The sequence below is a fragment of the Syngnathus floridae genome, chromosome 8, assembly GCF_059516105.1.
Source record: "Syngnathus floridae isolate MCC-2025c chromosome 8, RoL_Sflo_1.0, whole genome shotgun sequence".
Taxonomy (NCBI): domain Eukaryota; kingdom Metazoa; phylum Chordata; class Actinopteri; order Syngnathiformes; family Syngnathidae; genus Syngnathus; species Syngnathus floridae.
Window position 1 is genome coordinate 16,141,306 of NC_142420.1, and position 23,024 is coordinate 16,164,329.

Consider the following 23,024-nt stretch of genomic DNA (forward strand, 5'->3'; position numbering starts at 1 on the left):
TGTGCAACAATTTTTCCTCTTTTCTCACATTACGGACCAAACCAGTAACTAGATCATAATTTGTTTGTGCACTCATATTTTTTAATCAAAAGAGTTGGACATTTACGTTTATTTTTTTTGTCGTTTATCGATTACTTGACGAATTAATCAATTCTCATTAGTTGCAGAGCTAATCTATGCATCCATTTTCTATTTTACTTGTTTTTGTAAAATTGGTTGCATAAAATTTCTATTTTGCTTGTTTTCATGAAGTTGTTTGCATAAAATTTTTATTTAGCTTGTTTTCATAAAATTGCTCACCTGTGTGTGTGTGTGAGTGTGTGCGTGCGTATATACGCACGCACGCACTCACACACAGGTGAGCAATTTTATGAAAACAAGCTAAATAAAAATTATTATATATATATATTATATATTATTATAATTATATAAAAACTTTTTCCTCACGCCCCGTGGGTGGTCTCTTTTTCCCTTCAAGCTCGGGTCCTCTACCAGAGGCCTGGGAGCTTGAGGGTTCTACGCAGTATCTTTGCTGTTCCTAGTACTGCACTTTTCTGGACTGAGATGTCAGATGTTTTTCCTGGGATCTGTTTCAGCCACTCCTCCAGTTTGGGGGTTACTGCCCCTAGTGCTCCAATGACCACAGGTACCACTGAAGTCTTAACTCTCCAGGTCTTCTCCAGCTCTTCTCTGAGCCGTTGATATTTCTCAAGTTTCTCATGTTCCTTTTTCCTAATGTTACCATCATTTGGGATGGCTATGTCAACCACAACGGCTTTCCTCTGCTCGTTGTCCACCACCACAATGTCCGGTTGGTTCGCCATTGCCATTCTGTCTGTCTGGATCTGGAAGTCCCAGAGGATCTTGGCTTGGTCATTCTCTACCACCTTTGGAGGTGCTTCCCACTTGGATCTTGGGACTTCCAGTCCATACTCTGCACAGATGTTCCTGTACACTATTCCAGCTACTTGGTTATGGCGCTCCATGTATGCTTTACCTGCCAGCATCTTACACCCTGCAGTTATGTGCTGGATTGTCTCAGGACCTTCTTTGCACAATCTACACCTGGGGTCTTGTCTGGTGTGGTAGATTTGGGCCTCTATTGCTCTGGTGCTCAAGGCCTGTTCTTGTGCAGCCAGGATCAGTGCCTCTGTGATATTCTCGCATCTCAAATGGGCGAGATGCGAGAATGTATATATATAATAATATTTTTATAAATTATTATATATATATATAAACTTTTCCTCACCCCCCGTGGGTGGTCTCTTTTTCCCCTTCAAGCTCGGGTCCTCTACCAGAGGCCTGGGAGCTTGAGGGTTCTACGCAGTATCTTTGCTGTTCCTAGTACTGCACTTTTCTGGACTGAGATGTCGGATGTTTTTCCTGGGATCTGTTTCAGCCACTCCTCCAGTTTGGGGGTTACTGCCCCTAGTGCTCCAATGACCACAGGTACCACTGAAGTCTTAACTCTCCAGGTCTTCTCCAGCTCTTCTCTGAGCCCTTGATATTTCTCAAGTTTCTCATGTTCCTTTTTCCTAATGTTACCATCATTTGGGATGGCTATGTCAACCACAACGGCTTTCCTCTGCTCTTTGTCCACCACCACAATGTCCGGTTGGTTCGCCATTACCATTCTGTCTGTCTGGATCTGGAAGTCCCAGAGGATCTTGGCTTGGTCATTCTCTACCACCTTTGGAGGTGTTTCCCACTTGGATCTTGGGACTTCCAGTCCATACTCTGCACAGATGTTCCTGTACACTATTCCAGCTACTTGGTTATGGCGCTCCATGTATGCTTTACCTGCCAGCATCTTACACCCTGCAGTTATGTGCTGGATTGTCTCAGGACCTTCTTTGCACAATCTACACCTGGGGTCTTGTCTGGTGTGGTAGATTTGGGCCTCTATTGCTCTGGTGCTCAAGGCCTGTTCTTGTGCAGCCAGGATCAGTGCCTCTGTGCTGTCCTTCAGACCAGCTCTTTCTAGCCATTGGTAGGATTTCTGGATATCAGCTACTTCAGCTATGTTTCGGTGGTACATCCCATGTAGGGGCTTGTCCTCCCATGATGGTCCCTCCAGCACCTCATCTTCCTTTGATGCCCATTGTCTGAGACATTCACTGAGCACGTGATCCGTTGGGGCCTTATCCCTGATGTACTTATGGATCTTGGATGTTTCATCTTGGATAGTGGCTCTCACGCTCGCTAGTCCTCGGCCTCCTTCTTTACGGCTAGTGTACAGTCTCAGGGTGCTGGACTTGGGATGGAACCCTCCATGCATGGTTAGGAGCTTCCGTGTCTTGATATCTGTGGTCTGTCTTTCTTCCTTTGGCCACCGTATGATTCCTGCAGGGTATCTGATTACTGGTAGGGCGTAGCTGTTAATGGCTAGGGACTTGTTCTTGCCATTGAGCTGACTTCTTAGGACTTGCCTTACTCGATGGAGGTATTTGGCTGTGGCTGCTTTCCTTGTTTCCTCGTCAAGGTTGCCATTTGCCTGTGGAATTCCAAGGTATTTGTAGCTGTCCTCAATGTCTGCTATTGTTCCTTCTGGGAGTGAGACCCCCTCTGTGTGGATTACCTTTCCTCTTTTAGTCACCATGCGGCCACATTTCTCAAGTCCGAATGACATTCCGATGTCAGAGCTGTAGATCCTGGTAGTGTGGATCTAGAAAGTCTCCTAGAAGATGTGAATATATATATATATATATTTATATATATATATATATTTATATATTTATATATATATATATATATATATATATATATATATATATATATATATTGATATATATATCCGTCCATCCATCCATCTTCTTCCGCTTATCCGGGGTCGGGTCGCGGGAGCAGCAGCTTTAGGAGGGACTCCCAGACTTCCCTCTCCCCAGCCACTTCATCCAGCTCATCCCGGGGGGATCCCAAGGCGTTCCCAGGCCAGTTGAGAGACATAGTCTCTCCAGTGCGTCCTTGGTCGTCCCCAGGGTCTCCTACCGGTGGGACATGCCCGGAACACCTCCCCAGGGAGGCGTCCAGGAGGCATCCTGATAAGATGCCCGAGCCACCTCATCTGGCTCCTCAACGTGGAGGAGTAGCGACTCTACTCCGAGTCTCTCCCGGATGACCGAGCTTCTCACCCTATCTCTAAGGGTGAGCCCGGACATCCTGCGGAGAAAACTCATTTCGGCCGCTTGTATCCGGGATCTTGTTCGTTCGATCACGACGCATAGCTCGTGACCATAGGTGAGGGTAGGAGCGTAAATCGACCGGTAAATTGAGAGCTTTGCCTTTTGCCTCAGCTCTCTCTTCACCACAACAAACCGGTACAGGGTCCGCATTACTGCCGACGCTGCACCGATCCGCCTGTCGATCTCGCGCTCCATCCTCCCCTCACTCGTGAACAAGACTCCAAGATACTTGAACTCCTCCACTTGGGGCAGGATCTCATCCCCGATCCGGAGAGGGCATTCCACCCTTTTCCGATCGAGGACCATGGACTCGGATTTGGAGGTGCTGACCCTCATCCCGACCGCTTCACACTCGGCTGCGAACCGTTCCAGCGAGAGCTGGAGATCACGGCCTGAAGAAGCCAACAGCACCACGTCATCTGCAAAAAGCAGAGACGCGATGCTGAGGTCCCCAAACCGGACCCCCTCAACGCCTCGGCTGCGCCTAGAAATTCTGTCCATAAAAATTATGAACAGAATCGGTGGCAAAGGGCAGCCTTGGCGGAGTCCAACCCTCACTGGGAACGAATTCGACTTACTACCGGAAATGCGGACCAGACTCTGGCGTCGGTGATACAGGGACCGAACCGCCCTTATCAGTTGGCTCGGCACCCCGTACTCCCGAAGCACCCTCCACAGAACCTCCTGAGGGACACGGTCGAACGCCTTCTCCAAGTCCACAAAACACATGTGGACTAGTTGGGCGAACTCCCATGCACCCTCGAGGATCCTGCCGAGGGTGTAGAGCTGGTCCACTGTTCCACGGCCAGGACGAAAGCCACACTGCTCCTCCTGAATCTGAGGTTCGACCTCCCGACAGACCCTCCTCTCCAGCACCCCTGAATAGACCTTACCAGGGAGGCTGAGGAATGTGATTCCCCTGTAATTAGAACACACCCTCCGGTCCCCCTTCTTAAAGAGGGGAACCACCACCCCAGTCTGCCAATCCAGAGGCACTGTCCCCGATGTCCACGCAACGTTGTAGAGCCGTGTCAGCCATGACAGCCCCACAACATCCAGAGCCTTTAAAAACATCGGGCGGATCTCATCCACCCCCAGGGCCTTGCCACCGAGGAGTTTTTTAACTACCTCAGTGACTTCGACCCCAGAGATTGGAGAATCCGCCTCAGAGTCTCCAGGCCCTGCTTCCTCAATGGTAGGCGTGTAGGTGGAATTGAGGAGGTCTTCGAAGTATTCTCCCCACCGATTCACGACGTCCCAAGTCGAGGTCAGCAGCACGCCATCCCCACTGTAAACAGTGTTGATGTTGCACTGCTTCCCCCTCCTGAGACGCCGGATGGTGGACCAGAATTTCCTCGAAGCCGTCCGAAAGTCATTCTCCATGGCCTCACCAAACTCCTCCCACGCCCGGGTTTTTGCCTCAGCAACCGCTGAAGCGGCGTTCCGCTTGGCCATCCGGTACTTGTCAGCTGCCTCTGGAGTCCCGCAGGCCAAAACGGCCCGATAGGACTCCTTCTTCAGCTTGACGCTGGTGTCCACCAGCGGGTTCAGGGATTGCCGCCACGACAGGCACCAACGACCTTACGGCCACAGCTCCGGTCGGCCGCCTCAACAATGGAGGCGCAGAACACGGTCCACTCAGACTCAATGTCCCCCGCCTCCCCCGGGACGTGGGAAAAGCTCTACCGGAGGTGGGAGTTGAACCTCTTCCTGACAGGAGATTCTGCCAGACGTTCCCAGCAGACCCTCACAGAGCGTTTGGGTCTGCCAGGTCGGACCGGCATCTTCCCCCACCATCGGAGCCAACCCACCACCAGGTGGTGATCAGTTGACAGCTCCGCCCTTCTCTTCACCCGAGTGTCCAAAACATGCGGCCGCAAATCCGATGACACGACTACAAAGTCGATCATCAAACTGCGGCCTAGGGTGTCCTGGTGCCAAGTGCACACATGGACACCCTTATGCTTGAACATGGTGTTCATTATTGAAAATCCGTGTTGAGCACAGAAGTCCAACACCGCTCGGGTTCAGGTCGGGGGGGCCGTTCCTCCCAATCACGCCCTTCCAGGTCTCACTGTCATTGCCCACGTGAGCATTGAAGTCACCCAGTAGAACGATGGAGTCCCCAGAAGGAGCGCTCTCCAGCACTTCCTCCAGAGACCCCAAGAAGGGTGGGTACTCTGAGCTGCCGTTTGGTGCATAGACACAAACAACAGTCAGGACCCGTCCCCCCACCCGAAGGCGGAGGGAGGCTACCCTCTCGTTCACCGGGGTGAACCCCAATGTGCAGGCGCCCAGCCGGGGGGCAATAAGTATACCCACACCTGCTCGACGCCTCTCACCGTGGGCAACTCCAGAGTGGAAGAGAGTCCAGCCCCTCTCGAGAGGGCTTGTACCGGAACCCAAGCTGTGCATGGAGGCTAGTCCGACTATATCTAGTTGGAATTTTTCTGCCTCGTACACCAGCTCGGGCTCCTTTCCAGCCAGAGAGGTGACATTCCATGTCCCAAGAGCCAGCTTCTGCAGCCAAGGATCAGACCGCCAAGGTCCCTGCCTTTGGCTGCTGCCCAGCTCACATTGCACCCGACCCCTTCGGCCCCTCCCACAGGCGGTGAGCCCATGGGAAAGGGGACCCACGTTTCCTTTTCGGGCTGTGCCCGGCCGGGCCCCATGGGCGAAAGCCCGGCCACCAGACGCTCGCCTTCGAGCCCCGCCTCCAGGCCTGGCTCCAGAGGGAGGCCCCGGTGACCCGCGTCCGGGCGAGGGAAAACTAAGTCCATTTATTTCAATCATCATAAGCGGCTTCTGTGAGCTGTGCTTTGTCTGGCCCCTCACCTAGGACCCGTTTGCCATGGGTGACCCTACCAGGGGCATGAAGCCCCCGACAACGTGGCTCCTAGGATCATAGGGGCACGCAAACCCCTCCACCACGATAAGGTGACGACTATATATATATACACACTATACTATATATATATATATATATATATATATATATATATATATATATATATATACACACGCATACATATATATATATATATATATATATATATATATATATATATATATATATATACAGTCAAACCTCGGTTTTCGACCACAATCCGTTCCTATATATATATAGTTACATATATATATATATATAAATATTTGTATATATATATATATATGTATAATAATATAATATAATACAACACCTACATACTGATTTGTTGGAAACAGTCTCTCACCCTGTCGTGAACGGGAAGTTGCGTCACTGACTCGTTCGTGAATAGGAAATTACGTCACTGACGCGTAAAGTCCCTCTTCCATCCAACGGCTCGCTGGCGCTCTGATTGGTCGTTCGCAAAGATTCACGAGTGAGTGACAGACAATATTGCCGCTATGCCATTGCCAGCCGACACACTTTATGCCGACATTGATATTTTAATTTTGTATTTGTTGGCTTGTAGTTGATGGTGACCCCAACCGTCTGTTGTCTTCCGGGTTAGAGCAACCTTGACGTCAGATCTGTTGACTGCCGCTTCTGTCCCGTACCGTGTCCGTTACTTGTTTTTAGTTTTCCCTTTTTCAGTGCACCCGTCTCTTCTTTTATTTTTCTCGTGTTGTCTTCCGTCCACCTCGCATCCCCGCAGCTCCGCTCTCACCTATGTTTCCTCTCCCTCGGATTACCAGCTACGTTAGCCAGCTAGCCAACAGCCAGCTGGCCAAAACCACCACCGGACCCTCCTGCCTCCCGATTCTGAGCCTGTGGCCGCCTGCTGTGGACTCGACGGCAGCTCTGGCCCGGTGTCGTGCTCGATTTGGTTCCCCCGTGAGATTTTGTTCCCTCTGCCGCGGGAGCGCGCACGCCTTGTTTGAAAAGTGTGGTATATGGTTTTTGTTGCTTCGCTGGTCTCCAAAAACACTCGGTGGTCGGTGGCTGTTTCCAGAAAAATAAGCACTTCAGGGACCACGGCTGATTGGGAAAAGATTTTATTCGACCGATGTCAGAGTGAAGTCTCTCCAAAAAGTTGAGTGGCCCAAGGCATGGATGTAAAAAAGCCCTCCCCCCAAAAGAGGGAGCGACCGAGCCTGCGCTAGAGCGAGCCCCCGCTGGAATGAGAGACCGCTGGCACCCGCTCGAGCGACCCCCCTCTTGTCAGGCCCGTAGCTTTTATACCTGACAAGAAGCTGATGTCACGGCTTTGGGTAACAGCTGTAGTTTTCAATCTACTAGTTTTCTTCAGTCCTAAAAAGGAGATCTTGACCAGCGCTGTTGGTGATGGACGACAACAGCCACTTTACCTTATTATAGGATTGCACACATTGCTGAAACTGAATTCTCCCTGGTCACGGACAACTGGCCCTTCTATCTTCTACTAAGTACTTATACACTACTGAAACTAAAGCTTCTCTGTACAGCAAATATAGTTTGATAGTCTTACTGCTACTATTGGATCATCTAATGCAACATACAGATACGCCTAAATTTCAAAATTCACTTCAAAAGCGAAAAACCGATGTCGTACGGTGTCAGCACTATGTTGTTTTCAATAAAAACATGAAGAACTCACGTTTGCGTCAGTCAATTTTAATTTTTATAAAGAATTATTCTCATTTGATGTCTAAGTTCATCCGCGTTCTGCCATTGAAGCGGGGTGCATTCACAGACCAGTCGGAACACTCAGTTACGTCACTAAAAAGCAACGATATAATTACGTGAGCTCTTTGCATAAACCTCGATGCAAAGAAACTCCTCCTTTTGGGTACCGATACATGCTACAAGTATATATTACAAAGGAGACTTTATACTTAATTGTGATCATCATTCATCCATGCATTTTACTACTCAGGTATTTTCAAAGCAAATTAATATTGTTGCATTTATCAATTTGCTTTAAAATGATAAATGCTTAATTTGATTAATCTGATTAATTAATATAATTAAAAGCTGACACTATAGCAATGTCAAATGTTTAAGAAAAAGCCACACACGTTTTGTGATCAAATCTTTCATAACGAGAATGATTTGAGTGAATCGATTTGAATGAATAATTAAGAAATTTCACTTCTGAAGCCTCCTTTTGTCTCAAGCAAAGTGACAGGTGGTGGGGAGGGGGTGTAAAAATTGTAACAGGAACTCTATAAAAAATTTCAAGCCGTGAGAATTTGTGCCCCCCTCCCATTTTGAGAATGGTGAGTCCTGGACATTCACCGGCTTATTTTCTATCTTCCTGGGGGTCTGTTCAGGTTGTGTGGCAAATTTGAACTGAATCCCTCTGTCATGCTGTCATGTGTTGTCCAGGTCACTTCCTGTTTTAGTGTGTAACTTTCCTCTCGTTCCAGTTGGTGTGTCTTTCCCCTGTGCGTCCGGTCACATGACTCCCTGATTCCAAGTTTGTGCATCTGTGCCAATGACCAACTGTCTTCACCTGTGCTCCCCTCCTTCTGTGTCCATATAACCCACGCCTTTCCCCGTGTCCAGTGCCAGTGCGTTTTGCCCTGCTAAGAACACTAGCGATCACGAAACCCTCGAGTTCCACGTAGAAGCCTTGTTAGAACAACTTTGATCACCTATGTTAACTTGGTCACATAGTTATCTTCGTTAAAGTATTTCCCTCGGTTCGAGGCGCTTTGATTTCCCCTTTTTCTCCCTCGGTTCAAGGCGCCTTATTTTCCCCCTTTTTTCTCTCATATTGAGGCGCCTTTTGTTACTACTGCCATTGGAGAAAATAAACACATCTTTGGACTTTGGAAACTCTGCATTCGAGTCCTCTCCCTGCTCCACGCCTGTCACCCTCATTCCTAGGCCAAATGACAGGGGGTAACACATCCTCACGGCGGCCCCGTGAGGATATGTTCCCCCCCTATTTTGAGAACGGTGAGTGCTGGACTCCAACTGTTTTTCCCCCTGTCTTCCAGGGGGTCTGTTCAGGTTGTGTGGCAAATTTGAACAGGTTCCCTCATTCCTAGGCCAAATTACAGGGGGGAACACATCCTCACGGCGGCCCCGTGAGGATATATCCCCCCCCCCCCCCCCCCTTATTTTGAGAACGGTGAGTGGTGGACTCCAACTGTTTTTTTTCTGTCCTCCTGGGGGTCTGTTCAGGTCGTGTGGCAAATTTGAACAGGTTCCCTCATTCCTAGGCCAAATTACAGGGGGGGGAAACACCCTCATTGCAGCCCCGTGAGGATATGTCCTCCCCCCCTTATTTTGAAAACGGTGAGTGCTGGACTCCAGCTGTTTTTTTTGGTTTTTTTTCTGTCTTCCTGGGGGTCTGTACAACCGTGGCTCTGCTGTGTGCCGCCGTGGTGCATTGGGGCCTGCCTAACGGGTGCAGTCGAGGTCGACCGCCATCACCACCTGGTCCACTGCTGCTTCCACACGAGGCTGAGATTCTTCGCCGTCGCCGCTACATCTGGACCGGCACTTCCCCGATGGCTCACCCATCTCCTCTTTCTGGACCACCAACCCCCCGTCACCCCCACCTCCCGTACTGCCAACCTCTACAACCTCCGCTCCCGCTCCTCCGGCTCCTCCATCTCCTTCGCACTGCTGACTGATGTCTTGTTATTAACTATATCCTATTGTCTCCCCCCCTTCCGTCCCCACCCTTTGTATTCCCGGTAAAGCGTCTTTGGGTCATTGAAAAGCGCTATATAAATTAAATGAATTATTATTATTATATCGAATGTGTTTGTGTTTGAATAAAAGGTTGAAAAAAAACGTTATGCCGACATTTGTTAATTTTGGGGACACCAACTCATATAACAACGTAAAACACATATACATATTGTCATATAAAGCAGTTCACCAAATGTCTGATTTTTATGTTTTAATTGGCGAATATAAAAACAAGGAATAAAACACCAAAGGATATAACATAAATGTTTGAACCCACAACCTTCCAGTCTCAGGATATATGCATACAAGTTATTTAAAACCTACTATAAGTAAATCGTAAATCTACATTCTGTCTTACATAGTTCACGCCAGGAGACGCAGCATATTCACTGACTGATCCGTTGATGCACAGGAAGGCATTGACTCGTTCACGAACGGGAAAGCCAGGATTCGTTCCCTCACTGATCCGTTCACGCGGTGAACTGGAAATGCGAATCACTCAGTGAGTGATTCACTCAGTGTGTGATTCGTTCACTCACAGATTCGTTCGTTGGTGAACCGGAAATGTAATTCACGACTCGTTCGTGAACGGGAAGTTACGTCATTTTCTTCTTTGTTTTGTTTTACGGCGAGATTTTACGGCAAAGTGGTACCAGCTCCAATGGGCATTTTCGACACCTACTGGTTGAAGTTATATGAAACAAAAGAACCAATCACTTTAGGAAGTGATTCGTTCACTCTCGTTCACTGAAAAGATTTGTTCTTTTAGAACGAATTGTTCACTCACGAGCCAACACTAGAACGCAGTGGGGTTTCCAAAATACAGCCACCCTGAACTTTAAGAGAACAACCGAATAGATGGCATTCCTTAACGGCATGTTCCGTGACCATGTTTTTCTTCTGTTCTCTTCTTTTGTGTGGATCCATGCAATAAATGGTAAGGTTTTTTTTGTTTATTAACGTGACGTTTGTGCGTCTGTATCGTGACTTAATGCTGGCACTAAACATGTTTGGCTTTGAAAACAAAACGGGATTTACTCTTTGGGCGTAAAATCCCATTTACAATATTTTTAGGGCTTTTTTTTTTTGTACTTTTCACATCATTTCGAGTTATATTTATCACGCTAAACATCCCAGACACGCCGATATCCAAAAGCCCACTAAGTGTCAAATGCGGGAAGCAATAACACGGAAGTAAATTCAATACGAGGTGGCCTAAAAGTCTGACTGAGCGAACAAAAGAAAGATGTGAAGGCTACTGTCGTTGGAATCAGAACTACCGTTAAAAATCCCCCCCTTCGAATTCCTTTTGTCTCGTGTACCCCCAAACCTTTTTACCAAACCGCTAGCAGTGGTGAGTAAGGATATTTTATATTAGTTACTTGAATTTGAAAGTAAAATCTTTACAATATTACTGTCTGCGTGGAGTGATAAGTTACTTTTTCAATTTCAAGTTATTTGTAATGAGGAACTTTATCTACGGGTTATATTAATGTGGTGGTTAGTCATTGCTTTTTATTAATTCATAATGCAATTAATACAATACAATTTTTAGACATTGGAACTGATATTTGGTCCAGTAGATAAATAATCCCAGACGGAAAGACAGTTTTATATTGCCAATATGTATTCCTATGCTGTATTTTATATTGAAGTATATTTGATCATTGGTATCACAAATAATAGTAATAGTGTCAGGATTGCTTCAGGATGACGACCCAAATCAGGGAAGCAAGAGGTGTTAAAGTAAAGTAATATGTCCAAAGGAGCGGGTAATGTGAAACAAGGGAAACTCTGAGTTATCCGTTCCAGTAAGAGAGGCAAATTAAACTCTGGGTCAGTTACTGTGGTAACTTAATCTGTGAACATAACCTGCTCACTGGCAGGTTTACTATAAAAGACCCAAAGTTTCAATCTGTCTCCTCCCACACAAAGAAAGCAGTTAATCGGGAATTGGCCGTTAATTCAAAATCCGAACGAAATGGAAGCTGTAATAATTCGAAACGCTTTACGTCGCGAGAGAATTTTACGACACAGATTAGATCAGTGGTTCTTAACCTGGGTTCGATCGAACCCTAGGGGTTCGGTGAGTCGGTCTCAGGGGTTCGACAGAGCCTCCACTGAGAAGGTCCGAACAAACCTGATTTATTGTGTAAATTCTGATTTACCAGTATGTAATTTGTTGTGAGTTCATGCATTGCATTGGTTTTGTTCTTTGAACAAGGTGATGTTCATGCATGGCTTATTTTGTGCACCAGTCAAAAAAATATATGTCTAGAATTTAACAAAAAAAAAAAAAAATGCACTAACAAGGGGTTCGGTGAATGCGCATATAAAACTGGTGGGGTTCGGTACCTCCAACAAGTTTAAGAACCACTGGATAAGATGTTTCATCATTTCTAGAAGAATATCTTTTTGAGCGCTACTGCTTCCTTTAAACAGTATAATTTATCTCAATAACTTTTGTTGGCCGTGGGATGCCTAATGGTGTAGTGGTACTGTTAGAGATTCGCTCACTCCAACTTATTTTGCAAGAACCACACGGGAGACAAGTAAGTCCTGCAGGTGGAGAGTCCATTCGTCGCTGTGCGTACAGCGATGTTCGAATGGAGGTCTGACTCTCGGCTCCTGCAAGAGCATTTTTATTAAGAGAAACAGGGTGGGGGTAAGAGTGGACTGAATAGAGAAAGCCCTTGACCTCTAGTCAAAACATAGCAAGGGGTGTTTTACGACTTTGTGTAGGATGGGACAAGCTAGGTTATTTATCACAGGTTGCATTCCAACATAAGCATAAAACTAATCTAGCTAGGTTATTTATTACAGGTTGCATTTCAACATAATCGTACAATAAAGATAACCTGGAAAACCCTGACAGGTACACTCAGCTGTCTCGTGTGCGGGCATCATGCGTTCGATTTCCACTCACCCCGAACGAGCATTAATATCAGAGCAACCTTTATGCATAGCACAATTTTTTTTTTTTTTTTGCAAATGGCATTTTCTTTATAATATCGGGGATGCAGAGCATTACTCAGCGTTTGTTTTAACATAATATTTTAATGAGTGTTGGTGTAGGCTACAATGTCACATTTTAAATGACTACAATAGATATAAAACATAATTGCATTTGTGTCAAGTATTAATCCACAAAGTGTAGAATTAACTGAGAGGACGTTGGAAAGCATTTTGTTTGGGGTTTAAAATATTTGAATGAATATTTTAGTTTCAATTACCGTATTGGACCGAATATAAGACGGTGTTTTTTTTGCATTGAAATAAGACTGAAAAAGTGGGGGTTGTCTTACATTCGGGATCTAGACATTATACCCGTTCACAATGCTAGATAGCACCAGATATCTTTAAAGCGAATGCTGAACTTAACTCCCCAGGCCAAAGCAAACCCCTGTCACGAAGTATAAAAATAAAAATAGCGGTAGCACGAAGAAGAAAAATAAAAAATAGCGGTAAGAAAGAAAAGAAGAAAATAAGAGAAGAGATAACAGGAAATGGAGAAACTGTTAGAAAGGTTCCTATGTTGATGTTAAAATGTTGGACAGTTACGTCTCCGCGCCTTAAGTCTCGCATGAGTTACCTCAGCTTATCGCGTTTGTTGGAGCTTATGCGCAGCGGTAAGTTAAAAGATGCTGGTTTCGTGGTTTGGTGTTGCTGTGATCGTGTGCGTCTTTGACACAAAGTGAGTGTATACATTTCATTGTTACTACTGTCTGCTGTTGTGCCGTTTGTCCGATCGCGATTTGTTTCGTGTGTGCGCCGTTTGATTGATAGCTTCGGCGCGCTCCTTTAAGTTTGCATCGCATCGTACGAGTAGCCGTCACGCAACGGCACGGCGACTAACGGTCGCCAGCAGATGTATGTTGATGTCTCGATGACTTATGTTTGGTGTGTTGCAGAGAGTATTTCATTTATGGTTATTTAGTATAGTGGAACCATTACATCCAGTCAGTTATGTAATGTGTGCCGTTGTGTTGTGTGACGTCAGAAGTTGAGCATTGACTTACGTGCTGTATATCTGTCTGTTGCAGAACCACACGCACACACCCCACAAACCACACACACCTTCACACGCTTCACACAAGAATCACACACACAAGAATCACATTTACACAACCAAAGACTCACACATGTACACTACGCGCACCTGCTCTCACATCCTTACGACCAAACATGTGCCTATACACTTTTGCCAGTTTGCCTGTATACCCCTATGAGCCACAGTGCCCGTTACTTTTTTGCCAATAATTCAGTAAAGCAATCAAAACTGAACCACGTCTTCCCTCCTGTGTTCTGACCGACACCTGGGAGCGAAAAGAGCATAACCATGTCATAACCGTGCCAAACTCATTTTTTTCACGGGCCGCATTGTAGTCATAGCTTCTTTTGGAGGTCCATTATGACCCAAATAAATGTATGAGCACCTCATATTATATACAGGAAAAGCTACAAAACAAACTGACAAACAACTCCTTTACAAATCAGATGAGTAAAAACTTGTAAAATATTTAAAAAAAGACATTATTAAAAGTGAAGACAAGTTGCAATTCTAATGACACGAATTTGATGCACAAATTGTCTTTGCGGGCCACATAAAATGATGTGCCGGGCCGTATCTGGCCCCCGGGTCTTGAGTTTGACACCTGTGCCCTATACAGTCCTTAAGCTCGCCAACAGAAACAATAGGTTTATTTACAGTTCAAAAACCAGAAGCCATTCATTTACAAATGTGATTGCACTTTCATCCATCCATCCACGCATCCATCCATCTTCTTCCGCTTATCCGGGGTCGGGTCGCGGGGGCAGCAGCTTTAGGAGGGACTCCCAGACTTCCCTCTCTCCAGCCACCTCATCCAGCTCATCCCGGGGATCCCAAGACGTTCCCAGGCCAGCTGAGAGACATAATCTCTCCAGCGCGTCCTGGGTCGTCCACGGGGTCTCCTACCGGTGGGACATGCCCGGAACACCTCCCCAGGGAGGCGTCCGGGAGGCATCCTGATGAGATGCCCGAGCCACCTCATCTGGCTCCTCTCAACGTGGAGGAGCAGCGACTCTACTCCAAGTCTCTCCCGGACGACCGAGCTTCTCACCCTATCTCTAAGGGGGAGCCCTGACATCCTGCGGAGGAAACTCATTTCGGCCGCTTGTATCCGGGATCTCGTTCTTTCGGTGACGACCCATAGCTCGTGACCATAGGTGAGGGTAGGAGCGTAAATCGACCAGTAAATTGAGAGCTTTGCCTTTTGGCTCAGCTCTCTCTTTACCACGACAGACCGGTACAGAGTCAGCATTACTGCAGACGCTGCACCGATCCGCCTGTCCATCTTGCGCTCCATCATCCCCTCACTCGTGAATTAGACCCCAAGATAGTTGAACTCCTCCACTTGGGGAAGGATCTCATCCCCGATCCGGAAAGGGCATTCCACCCTTTTCCGACCGAGGACCATGGACTCGGATTTGGAGATGCTGACCCTCATCCCGACCGCTTCACACTCGGCTGCGAACCGCTCCAGTGAGAGCTGGAGATCACGGCTTGAAGAAGCCAACAGCACCACGTCGTCTGCAAAAAGCAAAGACGCGATGCTGAGGTCCTCAAACCGGACACCCTCAACATCTCAGCTGGGCCTATAAATTCTGTCCATAAAAATTATGAAAAGAATCAGTGATAAAGGGCAGCCTTGGCGGAGTCCAACCCTCACTGGGAACAAATCCGACTAACTGCAGACCAAGCTCTGGCATCGGTGATACAGGGACTGAACCGCCCTAATCACTTGGCTCGGCACCCCGTACTCCCGAAGCACTCTCCACAGAACCTCCCGAGGGACACGGTCAAATGCCTTCTCCAAGTCCACAAAACACATGTGGACTGGTAGAGCGAACTCCCATGCCCCCTCGCACACCAGCTCGGGCTCATTTCCAGCCAGAGATGTGACATTCCATGTCCCAAGAGCCAGCTTCTGCAGCCGGGGATCGGACCGCCAAGGTCCCTGCCTTTGGCCGCCGCCCAGCTCACAATGCACCTGACCCCTTTGGCCCCTCCCATAGGTGGTGAGCCCATGGAAAGGGGGACCCACGTTTCCTTTTCGGGCTGTGCCTGGCTGGGCCCAATGGGCCCAGATGCCAGATGCTCGCCTTCGAGCCCCACCACCAGGCCTGGCTCCAGAGGGGGTCCCCGGTGACCCGCGTCTGGGCGAGGGAAATCTGAGTCTATATGTCTTTTTTGTCATAAGGGGCTTTTTGAGCCGTGCTTTGTCTGGCCCCTCACCTAGGACCCTTTTGCCATGGGTGACCCCACCAGAGGCATGAAGCCCCAGACATGGCTCCTACGATCATTGGGACACGCAAACCCCTCCACCACGGTAAGGTGACAACTCACTGAGGGGGTGATTGCACTTTAGTGTACATATTTAAAGCTTCAGATATTAAGATGTGATAGACAGATTTGGCATGATTTGAATGAGGCAAAATAACATGCTTTTCCTCTCGAATATATTGTTATAATCATTTGTTTCAGAAGTAATCATTTTCTGTATAAAAATTTAATTTGGTGTTCAAAAAGTCTTTTTTCAAACTTGAGTCTTGAAAAAGTGTGGGTTGTCTTATAATCAGGGTCGTCTTTTATTCGCGCCAATACGGTAATACTGACTTTGTTTAATAGCGTGAGTCCATTTAAAGTAATAAAATTAAAATCAAAGTGAGGAGCAATCACAGCCTAGCAAAACATGCCTTACCTTTTTGACTGTTTTATTTTGAGCCACTTCCAAGTCATTTCTTTCTCCTGTTGAATTGCACCTAAATGAAAATAAGATTTCATTCCTACTTAAATTCAGAATTATAGACTATGCTATGTTCTTATGGTTGGACGTTATATCAACGAAATGGTACATCCAAACTTGCGCATTGAGCAGCAATTTACTCCCATGACGTCTCTCTCTTCTTTGCTGCTGCAGCCGTATTTGATTTGCGGCAAAAAAATACGGTCGTACTTGCCGTAGGCCTGCTCAAGGACCATTAAAGGCCCAGAGACATCCCTTTTTTTTTTCAATTAGAACGGAATTTGATAGAAGTATAAAGAGAACACATTTGCCGCATTGGAAATTAAAAATGGACACCGATTACTAAAAATAAAGCTAAAATTAAATGCAGTTCATTGATCGGGTTCCGCACGCAGCCACACTGGTGGCGGCATTACTGTGACGTCACAAGTTGTGCATCCGGATCTCAACAAACCCAAACAACATGGCAGATGATAGCGACAGCTCCGTTTCTAGCGGCAATATTAGCATCATTTTATGCGATTCAGAAACCTCTTTTGACGCAGAATATGATGAATCTAGCAGTTCACTTGGGCTGACCTGAGCATGTTTTCTGAATTGTGCCCCTCCCGTCGCTCTGGTTAGGTTGGCATAGTAAAAAGTGCTCTTGGGGGCTTTAGAGTGCAGAGTTGATCTCGGCACATGAAGAAATGACCACCTGCAGCGTATGGTTTAGGTTTAAATCGCGTTTTTAATTTTATTGCTTAAATCACATTTTCTCGACGAGCTGAGCACGTTTTCTGATTTGTGCCCCTCCCGTCGCTCTGGTTAGGTTGGCATAGAAAAAAGTGCTCTTGGGGGCTTTAGAGTGCCGAGTTGACCACGACACATGAAGAACTGACCACCCGCAACGTTTGGTTTAGGTTTTAGGCGCATTTTTAATTTTATTGCTTAAATCGCATTTTTTCGACGAGCTGAGCACGTTTTCTGAATTGTGCCCCTCCCGTCATTCAGTCAAAGTCAGTCTCAAAGTCAAAGTCTCCTTTATTGTCAATTCCTCCGCATGTCAAGACACACAAAGAGATTGAAATTACGTTTCTCACTATCCCAGGGTGACAAGTCAGAGTTCACAATGCACATACAAGTAAACAACTCAGGAAAACAAGAAGTCAACATCAATGAACAATAAGAGTGATAGCACGCTAGCCGCTCCCGATGCACAGCAGAGTCCGGAAAGATGACAGTCAACCAGGCCACTGTGAACATGAGCACACAGCAGGCACGCACTGTCCGGTTCGTGGATCCTATCAGGCGAACGGAACCCATCTTGTCGTCCCGCGAATGAACGTACGCCAGGAGAATGGAAGGCACGGCTGGGCGAGCTGGGTTGGCCGCAAGCCTGGCCCGACGTCTCCGCGCTGGCCCCTCTTCTCTTTTTGTTTACATTCACTGAAGCTAAACGCGAACAACTTGAAACGTCACTTCCGGCTTCTTCCCCAGTCTAGAAGGGGGCGGCTCGGTGCAGTCAAACTCGTCTGCGCGGCAAATTTAAATTATATTTTTCAGAGCAACAGCTTCCTTTTCGTTGTTTCGATCGTCAATTTATATTTATAAGCTCATAAGCTAACTAAAACTGATTTATACATATACCGGTGTCTCTGGGCCTTTAAAGTAAAATAAGGTGATCTGTTTTTCCTCAGTTGTCATGGTGACTCATGGTATCAGGGCTCGATTGATAATGGCTTTTTATAGGAGTTGTGCACGCGCGTAACTCCAGGTGAACGTACTCAGAGTTGATTGAACTAACTCAGCTTTTCTGGAACCGAATACCCAGAGTCTCCCATCTCAGAGTAAGTGAACTCAGACTTCAGGGTTAGATTCAGAGTATATTGAACCTGCTTTCTGGAATACCCCCCTGGACAGCATTAAGACATGACGCGGACAAAACTTGAACAACAAGATGAGGCGCAAACAATGCACCAACTAGTACTTGGGGTGTATTCAGACCAGAAAAGTCCATTAGTCCGGACCAAAAGCGGACTTAATTTTTTTCGTTCGGTACAGTTCCTATTCAGACTGTACATTTTGCAAGCGAAGTACCGTATTGGACCGAATATTCTTATATGTTTTTTGCATTGAAATAAGACATTAGACCAGGGGTGTCAAACTCATTTTTGTCGCGGGCCGTATTGTAGTCATAGTTTGCTTTGGAGGGCCATTATGACTTTCAACACCTTATAGTATATATACAGTATAGGCGACACAATAAACTGATAAATAACTAATTTTGAAATAAGAGACTAGTGAAAACTGTTTAAATATTTTAAAAAGATGAATGCTAAAAAAAATGGCAATTTTTCTATTTTTTACAAGTGAAGACAATTTGTAAATTTTGTGTTGACACATGTAGTCGAAGCACAATTTGTCTTCGTTGACCTCATAAAATGATTTGGTGGGCCGTAGCTGGCCCCCGGGCTTTGAGTTTGACACCTATGCATTAGACATTATACCCATTCACAACACTAGATGGCACCAGATGTCTTTAAAGCGAATGCTAAACTTAACACCCCAGAAGAATAAAAGTAAAAATAGCGGTAGCACAAAGCAGAAAAATAAAAAATAGTGGTAAGAAAGAATAGAGAAGAAAATAAGAGAAGAGATAACAGAAAATGGAGAAACGTAGCGACAATCTGGAGAAAAGTGGGTCGAAGATCGGCCAGGTTAACCGGCAGCTGAGGAGAAGTTATGATGCAAACTTCAAGATGATGGTGATAAATGAGGCAGAGTCTTCAAACAATTGCAAAGCAGCTGTGAAATATAGTGTCACACAGTGTAATGTACGGAGATGGAGAGCTCAAAAAGATTGCCTAAAAATGCTAAAAATCACAGAAAAGCTTTCCGTGTTCCGCAGAGCGGCCGCTTTCAAGAGCTCGACAGGAGAGTGTGCGTGTGCGTGTACGTGGACGAGAAACGAAAGGACGAGATGCCCATCAGCAGTGCTGTCATTCAGCTCAAAGCCGTGGAAATAGCCAAAGACCTAAACATACGCACCGCTGACTTCAAAGCAAGCCTCGGCTGGCGTAAAAGAATGATGTGGCGTAACGGACTAATGATGCGGCATAACGGACTAACGCTGCGACGCAGAACAAGTCTAGCCCAGCGTTCAGGTATTAAGATGTGATAGACAGTTATTGCATGATTTGAACTAGAAAATGCAATTTCTGGAGAAATTGCGTGTGAAGGCGAAGACTTTGAATAACTTCTTGGGGAATGATGCCGAATGATGTTGAAACGAGTTGAATTACTTGAGAAATGTAGAAAACAGAGGTGAAAAACGGAATTTTGGAGAATTTGGTGGAATTTCGGAATTTTTGAGAATTTGGTGGAATTTCAAATCTGAAAATGTGGAATTTATGGTAAGTGGGAATTTGGGGAATAGGTAGGAAAAAGATGGAGTTGAAAGTTGGAATGGGTTGAATCGGTTGAAAAATATAAAAATTAGAGTAGAAAAAATTTTTGGGGGAGAATTTGGTTGAATTTCAAATTTGAAAATTTGGAATTTTTTGTAAAGGGAAGTTTTGGAATCGGTAGGCAAAAGATGAATACTTCAAAGTTGGAATGGGTTGAATCGGTAGAGAAATGTAGAAATGGAAGTAGAAAAACAAAATTTTTGAGAATTTGGTTGAATTTCAAATTTGGAATCTTTGGTAAGTGGGAAGTTGTGGAATAGGTAGGTAAAAGATGAACAGTTGAAAGTTGGAATGGGTAGAATCGGTTGAAAAATGTAGAAATTAGAGTAGAAAAACGAAATTTTGAAAAATTTGGTTGAATTTCAAATTTGGAATTATTGGTAAATGGGAAGTTGTGGAATAGGTAGGCAAAAGATGAACAGTTGAAAGTTGGAATGAGTTGAATCGGTTGAAAAATGTAGAAGTTAGAGTAGAAAAACGAAATTTTGGAGAATTTGGTTGAATTTCAAATTAGAAAATTCGGAATTTTTGGTAGGTGAGAAGTTGTGGAACAGGCAGGCAAAAGATGAACAGTTGAAAGTTGGAATGGGTTGAATCGGTTGAACAATGTAGAAAATAGAGTAGAAAAACAAAATGTTGGAGAATTTGGTTGAATTTCAAATTTGGAATTTTTGGTAAGTGGGAAGTTGTGGAATAGGTAGGCAAAAGATGAAAATTTGAAAGTTGGAATGGGTTGAATCGGTTGAACAATGTAGAAATTAGAGTAGAAAAACGAAATTTAGAAAAAATTTGGTTGAATTTCAAATTTGGAATTTTTGGTAAATGGGAAGTTGTGGAATAGGTTGGCAAAAGATGAACAATTGAAAGTTGGAATGGGTTGAATCGGTTGAAAAATGTAGAAATTAGAGTAGAAAAACGACATTTTTGAGAATTTGGTTGAATTTCAAATTTGGAATTTTTGGTAAGTGGGACGTTGTGGAATAGGTAGGCAAAAGATGAACAGTTGAAAGTTGGAATGGGTAGAATTGATTGAAAAATGTAGAAATTAGAATAGAAAAACGAAATTTAGAAAAATTTGGTTGAATTTCAAATTTGGAATTTTTGGTAAATGGGAAGTTGTGGAATAGGTTGGCAAAAGATGAACAGTTGAAAGTTGGAATGGGTTGAATCGGTTGAAAAATGTAGAAATTAGAGGTGAAAAACCAAATTTCGTGAAATTTTGTCGAAAATTTAAACGTGAAAACGTGAAATTTTTGAATTTGGCAATTTTGGGAATGTCGAATGGTACGCAAGAAGTGCCCATCCAATCAATCCAATTTGTGGGAGCTGCTTCTGGAAGCGTGGGGTGCAATTTCTCCAGATTACCTCAACAAATTAACAGCTAGAATGCCAAAGGTCTGCAATGCCGTAATTGCTGCAAATGGAGGATTCTGTTAGAAATTTGCTCACTCCAACTTATTTTGCAAGAACCACACGGGAGACAAGTAAGTCCTTTTAGACACCTGCAGGTGGAGAGTTTACACGTTGAAGGAGTGAAGTCTGAAACTCTCCCAACTGCAAGGACATATTTATTAAGAGAAAGAGTGGGGGGAAGAGTAGACTGAATAGGAAGCCCTTGTCCTCTAGTCTAAACATCTCAGGGGATGTTTTACGACCTTGTGATAAGGAGGACAAGGTAAGGTATTTATTACCTGTTGCATTCCAACATAATCCTATGATAAAGATAACCTGGAAAACCCTAACAGATTCTTTGACGAAAGCAAAGTTCGATGTAAAAAAAATCTTATTTCAAATTCAAATAATTATTTCTAACCTTGTCTTGACTCCATTTTGTATTCATTTCACAACGTTTGGTGGTGAATATGTGTGACTTTTCATGGAAAACACAAAATTGTTTGGGTGACTCAGAACTTTTGAACGGTAGTGTATTGTCAAACGCAGACTTTTTATCAAAGTGGCACCGGCTTCCCGGTAACAGGTTTGTCTTAGCCGGGATTAGGGGATTCGTCCGTAATCTAACCACCCGAGTTAAATTGACTCTACCAGAATCAATCAAATTTCTTTACGACGCCAATCCCTCTCAAGTCACCCGAAGCTCTAGCCGAGTAACTCAATTCGAGGCAAGACTTCGAAGTGACCGCATCGTATTGATGGCTCCCCTTTTTTCTGTTTGAAGCTGCTGTTATGTTACGGATATTTTTAGATGTCTTTGTTAAGACCTCAAGGATTTGTTAATTTACTAGAGCGCCCTCGCCCTAGCTGAGCTCAAGATAACTACTTCGAACCAGATATGACAATTCCTGATGTTAAGGATTAAAGCTGTCTTCACTTTAAAAAGAATTGAACGGCTTTAAAGAATGACTACGATAGGAGAATAAAACCATTTTAAAGTCGTAATTACTGCATATAAAACCATGCTCAACATAGTTACTACGAAATAATCGATAACCGAATTAAGGCTTAAGAAGATATTTATTGAATAAGCAAGCAAAAGAATTACAAGTCGAAAAAACAAAGAAAACAAGACTCACCCATTCAAAACAGAAGAGGAGACTAAAGGTCTAAAAACCTATTTGGTTGAACAAGTCGAGTGATCAGCTCTCCTTTGTTCCAAAATCCGAATTATGTTTAAAAAATAGAAAAGGTTCCGGCCGTGAGGAGCGTAGCCTAAAGAGTAAAATTGGCGACTTCCCCTTTCTGCCCGGAGCGGCTGTCTCCTCTGCCCTTCCTCGAAGCTTAAAATTTGACCAAGTCCAATTTGAAGACTCTGGAAATTCATCTTAGTAGATTTTAGTTCAATCTCAAAAAGAATGAAAAATCCATCTTCGTTCTTTTACTCCGGGCAGCGTCACGGCTAACGCCCTGACTAGGAAGAAGCGCCGCTCTGCATTCGGGCATCATATTTATAGGCTTCTGGCATTATCTCATTGGAATATGCAGATAAAAAGTCAGAATCCCTGCACCTCTGGTTGTCTTGGCAACCCTGTTTCAAGCA

General features: G+C 45.0%; 1 protein-coding gene across 4 annotated transcripts in view; it reads left to right on the forward strand.

The window, feature by feature from the left end:
• The first annotated feature begins 10,407 nt into the window (after positions 1-10,407).
• The window catches only part of il10rb (interleukin 10 receptor, beta), a 69,350-nt gene continuing 56,733 nt past the window's right edge, over positions 10,408-23,024 (forward strand). For 2 of the 4 annotated variants that reach the window (XR_015859906.1, XM_088383301.1), the window contains exon 1: positions 10,409-10,729. Coding sequence is in view for 2 of the 4 variants with exons in the window: in XM_088383301.1 (XP_088239427.1) it covers positions 10,651-10,729 (79 nt within the window). In the remaining 2 variants the exon portion in view is untranslated. Of the gene's footprint in view, positions 10,730-10,982; positions 11,147-23,024 lie in introns of those variants that run through there. The other 2 variants (XM_088383303.1, XM_088383302.1) reach the window with 2 other exon arrangements.